General features: G+C 34.9%; 1 protein-coding gene across 1 annotated transcript in view; it reads left to right on the top strand.

Annotated features, from left to right (window-relative positions):
• The window catches only part of LOC135202659 (fibrillin-2-like), a 5920-nt gene extending 810 nt beyond the window's left edge, over positions 1-5110 (top strand). Inside the window, exons 3-7 of the mRNA XM_064232153.1 lie at positions 17-145; positions 1806-1922; positions 2611-2706; positions 4039-4236; positions 4649-5110. Of these exons, the coding sequence (XP_064088223.1) occupies positions 17-145; positions 1806-1922; positions 2611-2706; positions 4039-4236; positions 4649-4797 (689 nt within the window). The 3' untranslated portion in view covers positions 4798-5110. The remainder of the gene's footprint in view (positions 1-16; positions 146-1805; positions 1923-2610; positions 2707-4038; positions 4237-4648) is intronic.
• The last annotated feature ends 353 nt before the right edge of the window (positions 5111-5463 follow it).

The raw sequence follows: 5463 nt of genomic DNA, 5'->3' as shown, positions 1-5463 counted from the left end.
TCTTCCAACATTGCAGATTGTAATCCAACTGATGCATGCATTGATAACGGTGGGTATTGCATCAGAAATAACAAGAAAGAAGACTGCTACGGCCTCCTTTTTCCAAAAGAGTGCAGATCACCCATTTGTTCTTGCTGTGTAGAAGGTAAGAGGAAGATTAAATAGCCATTGCTATGCTGTCATTCAGAGCTACTGCGACTCTGACCCGTCGGCACCAAAGTTGCAATCAGTTGGGAAGAATTGTGTCACCACTCGATGAAAGAGCAGTTATATGGCACAGTGGTGTACAAAGACTATCATTTAAGAAATAGGTAGAAGGATATTTAGTCAGATGTCTTTTGACATTTCCTTATTTGTTCTCTTTATCAAAAACATTACTTTCAGATTTCCATTCTAAACTTCGAGGTCAAATATAAGATATCTTGTGTCGTGTTCATGAAAATTTTCTCGTAAACATTGCTCAGCAATGTTTACTTCTTCATAATGTAAGATCTGTTTTGAATATTCTTATGGGGGCTCACGTCTTCTTCTTCTTTCCTACCGTTATCCCTACATTAAAGGGTCGGTTGCCTGATGCGTCTTCTCCTCCACTGTCTTCTATCAAAGGCATCATCCCCCACCAAACTTCTTCTCTCCATATCTTCCTAAACATTATCTCGCTATCTAATTCTCGGTCTCCCTCTCGATCTTCTTCTAGCAGGTTCCTCCCAAGCCCTCTTCTCTCCCTCCTCGTCATCCACACCTGTATATAATATATAAAATCCAAGATGAACCTAGGTTAGACAGCCAAGATGAACCTAGGTTAAACAGCCAAGGAATTTATTATTAATAATATCAGACACTAGTTAAAAACATTTTTCTAACTAGTATACTTTATCGTCTCATTCACTCCTCTTTGCTAAAATCAAAACAATCTGAAGACAATTAGCTCAGTGATTGCTTGAGGACGTCTTTGTTTGTCACCTTTTCGTAAGAGTATCTGGACTCATTGTCTCCCCAATGAGAGGCATTCGACAACGATATACAGGCTTCGAGCGCGGTTGCAATAAAGGCTTTCAGCAATGTGGAGGTGTTTATTACAGAACATTTGATGCAGTCTGACCTTTATGATTTATTTTGCGTAGTTGGTGCTCAAGTTATCAAGAATCTTTTAGACTTAATTCAGGCAACATTACTGTCAGAGGTTCCTCGCGGTTTCTCTGAAGTCTCGTATCAAAATGTTATTGTGAAGACTTCCTTGTCCAGTCATCGCATTTATTCTATGCTCGTACAATGAGATGTCACGGAAGAATTTGATATTATAGTCACCCATCTGTTTAAGAAGTTCTCTCTGTTCAATAGTGATGCGTGATTTTATACGATAACTAGACCACAACTGAGTCCTGTGCAAAGCCTCTATTTATCTGCGTCTCATACAAACACCATCAACGTCATCATAATCATAAAGACAATTCTGTATAGGGGGATTTGAGGAGCTGCCCTCTCTCTCTCTCTCTCTCTCTCTCTCTCTCTCTCTCCTCTCTCTCTCGTCCGTCTCCTCTCTCTTCTCTCTCTGGGTGTGGTGGTGTGTGTGTTTTTTCTATCCAACACGGAATCAGAGGAATTTATTTCTGGTGATAGAAGATCATATCTCAATATAACGTGGTTCGGATTCCACAATAAACTGTAGGTCCCGTTGCTAGGTGACCACGTAAAAATATCTAGTCCTTCGGGCCAGCACCAGGAGAACTGTTAGTCAGCTCAGTGGTCTGGTAAAACTATAATATACTTCATTTTCCTATTGACATGTCATATCTGTATTTCAGACGAAAGTAAATGTTTGCGTAATCCCTGTCAAAACAACACCGTTTGCACGAACACTTCCGGAAGCTACCAATGCGAGTGTCCTCCTGGATACAACTTGACTGCAGAAGGCTGTGTTGGTGAGTTAGATAAAAGCTACAGAACTTTTTATATATAATATAATACATACACACACGTACACATACACATACATAGACAAATATATTATATGTATATTATATTATGTATATAATACATACATACATACATATATATATATATAATATATATATATATATATATATATATATATGCTGTGTATGCATTAAGCTACAAATGTCCTTTAGTATGGAATTCGCTCTACATCGAAATTAATATATTTTCATATATGTTAACCGAAGGAGACTCTTTTTAGTTGATAAAACAATTTCGTCGACTCACGGGCTCAAACCCCGAAATTATCATCAACTAAAAAAAATTCTCTTCGGTTAACATATACAAAAATATATTCGATTCCGAGGTAGAGCGAATCATGGATATTGTAGGACACCTACAGCTTAAAAATGCGATGCATATATATATATATATATATATATATATATATATATATATATATATATATATATATATATACTATATACACACACACACAACACACACACACACACATATATATATAGTATATATATATAATTATTTTTATATTATATTATAATATATATATATATTATTTATTATAAGGCGTATGATAATTATTCAGTAACCGCCCTCGTAGGAAGGTCTCACCACAACGACTTCTACTGATTGATAAGTGCTGCTCTTTATCAGATATCGTCGATGATTGTGCTACGGTATGTTGCGGAGATGACCAATTTTGCACTGATAAACCCGCAGGCTACGATTGTCCTTGTCACGCTTGTGCTGGTGAGTAGCCCTTTGTTGCATATCGTATGACATAATATATTATATATATAATATATTATATATATATATATTAATTATATATATATATAATATATCTATATCTATATATATTATTATATATATATATATATATATATATATATATATATATATAAAGACAAACTCCACGAAGGCAAGTGAAACAATAGAACACCGATGTGAAGCCTTTCGACTTCTCGTCCTTGACTAAGCTCAGTACGGGATGGGAAGATGAAAGGCCACGAAAAGCAGTATGCATTGTTTCACTTTTCTCGTGGATTTTGTCTTTATGTACTCACCACGAAGTTCCATATCTCTGTGATTCAGTTATGAATATATATATATATATATATATATATATATATATATATATATATATATATACATATATATATATATATATACATATATATATATATATATATACATATATCTATATATTATATTATCTATATGTATATATCTATATATATATCTATATGTATATATCTATATCTATATATCTATATAGATATATATATATATATATATATATATATCTATATATATAGATATATATATATATATATATATATATATATATAACATATATAGATATAAAGATATATATATATATATATATATATATATATATATATATATATTCTGTTTACTGCCTGATGATGGGGATAAGATGTCTGAAACGTTGCTATGAATATCTAATTTAGAATTATGATCTAGGATTGGAATTTGCAGGGGGATATAGACTTACTTGCACTTACTTACCTGGTGAGACTGCAACATATCAATAAAGAATATAGTATTTCTTCTTCTTCTTTCGACCTTATTAACCCAAGGGCACGGCAGGGTCGGCCGCGCTAGTCAACTTTCTTCCGCCAGTCCTACGTCACCCATGTCCCTCCTCACCATATCCGCCCATCTGATTAGCTAACTGCAAGTCACAGTCCTCCTCCTCTCCTCCTCCTCCTCTCCATCAATGGCGTGTAATCTTATCTCGCTTAGAAGGCTCCACCTCCTCTCTTCTGATTGCGTGGCCATAGTGTCTCAGGCGAGCTGCTCTAGCCTTCTCCTCTACATTACACATACCACACATTCTTCTCATAGCTTGACTCCCTCCTTGCCAGCAGTGATGTTCCAGCAATCCACCTCACCATCCTCACCTTTAAATAACGTACTCCTCTTCATTTCGGGCTGCTTCCCGCTGATAATGCTCAAATGAACGTAGTTTGAACACTTGGCGTCAAATATTATTAGTTCCTCGCACGCGAGGAAAATTTGTCGTCGGTACGATAATTACCCTCCTCAAACTTTCAGGCCGTTGCCAATATAAGGCAACTTTCATCGAGGATCGGGGATTGTGCATGAAGCTCATTCAAGGAAACATGACCAATGAAGAAGCTCTGACTCGTTGTGCGGAAGACTTCATTTCTCTGCCCTTCCGTACCTCGCTGATACCGTTTGATGATAAGAGTCTTCATGGAGCAGTTTCAGCTCTCATGGGAACCGATGGTGGTAAGTAGTCGACAGTTGTCTGGTGGGAAATGATGAAGCGTGCCCAGATAGATCAAAGATTAACGGCTAGAGCGAAAAATCAAAGTTTGGCAATTGAATAGACTGAAACTGCACTTTAGTCTGCATTCTTTACGAACATGAATTATGGTCCAACAAGGAAACCGTTGTCTAAAAATTTTGCCGAATGGGGAGTGTAGCTTCCAGTAGGGTATTAGAATTCAGAGAGCTGTATAAAGTTACTTCATATATCAGGACCTGATCTGAAGTGAGTTCTCAGTTAAAACACAATAAAAGTAACTCATGATCTGCAGAAACACATTCTAAAAGTCCTATAATTCACAACAATCAGGTTACTTAGCTTGTCCGGTCTTGACCTGTCTTATCAAGAGGGACTTTTTTTATTTTTTTCTAGAGCCGGCCTGGGTTGCCCGCATACCATCCGACTCTGGAAATGACATGTGCGTTGCCATGAGCAGGACAGACACCTTTATTATGGGTGAGGCAATGCCCTGTGCTACCAAGCTGATATACGCTATTTGCATTGCACACAAGTACTATTAGTGTGAGTAATCTTCAAGATGTTTTTAAAGTTGTGAAAAGAATTCTATCTGCAAAGAACTGTTAAATTTAAGCAATCTTTCTTCAGGCTGCTTTTAGATGAAGTGTTCCTCAGGATATGCCATTTTCCATGAAGGTGTTTCTTTCTGTTGGTCTGTAGCTTAAGAATAAAGTCTATTGGATTTTTTTTCTCTTGTTGTCACCTCTTTTTTCATGAAAAAGTTTAAATTTATAATTGCTTATCTGTTTATAGAAGACCTACAAGTACTGAAAGGTTCAAATTTGCCAAGATAAAGTTTATAAACGAAGTTTTGCATGTATATATATATATATATATATATATATATATATATATATATATATATATATATATACATATATATATTATTACAGTTGCTATATATATATATATATATATATATATATACACACACACACACACACATATATATATATATAATATATACATATATATATATATATATATATATATTCCTATGTTGTTTTGCTTGCTTTTCGTAACACATAACTTCCTCTCAGTAAATTCTTTAAACGAAATATTGTAGTCTCTGTGATATGTTCAGATTCCATATCAAAGTCAGCTTAGAGTTAATTATTGTTTAAATAATTTATGTTCAGAAATCACAAAAGTATAAGTTAATTTAAGAA

This window comes from Macrobrachium nipponense, chromosome 33 (genome assembly GCF_015104395.2).
Source record: "Macrobrachium nipponense isolate FS-2020 chromosome 33, ASM1510439v2, whole genome shotgun sequence".
NCBI classification, from domain to species: Eukaryota; Metazoa; Arthropoda; class Malacostraca; order Decapoda; family Palaemonidae; genus Macrobrachium; species Macrobrachium nipponense.
The sequence above is the reverse complement of the archived record's forward strand: the minus strand, read 5'-3'. Positions and strand labels throughout refer to the sequence as shown.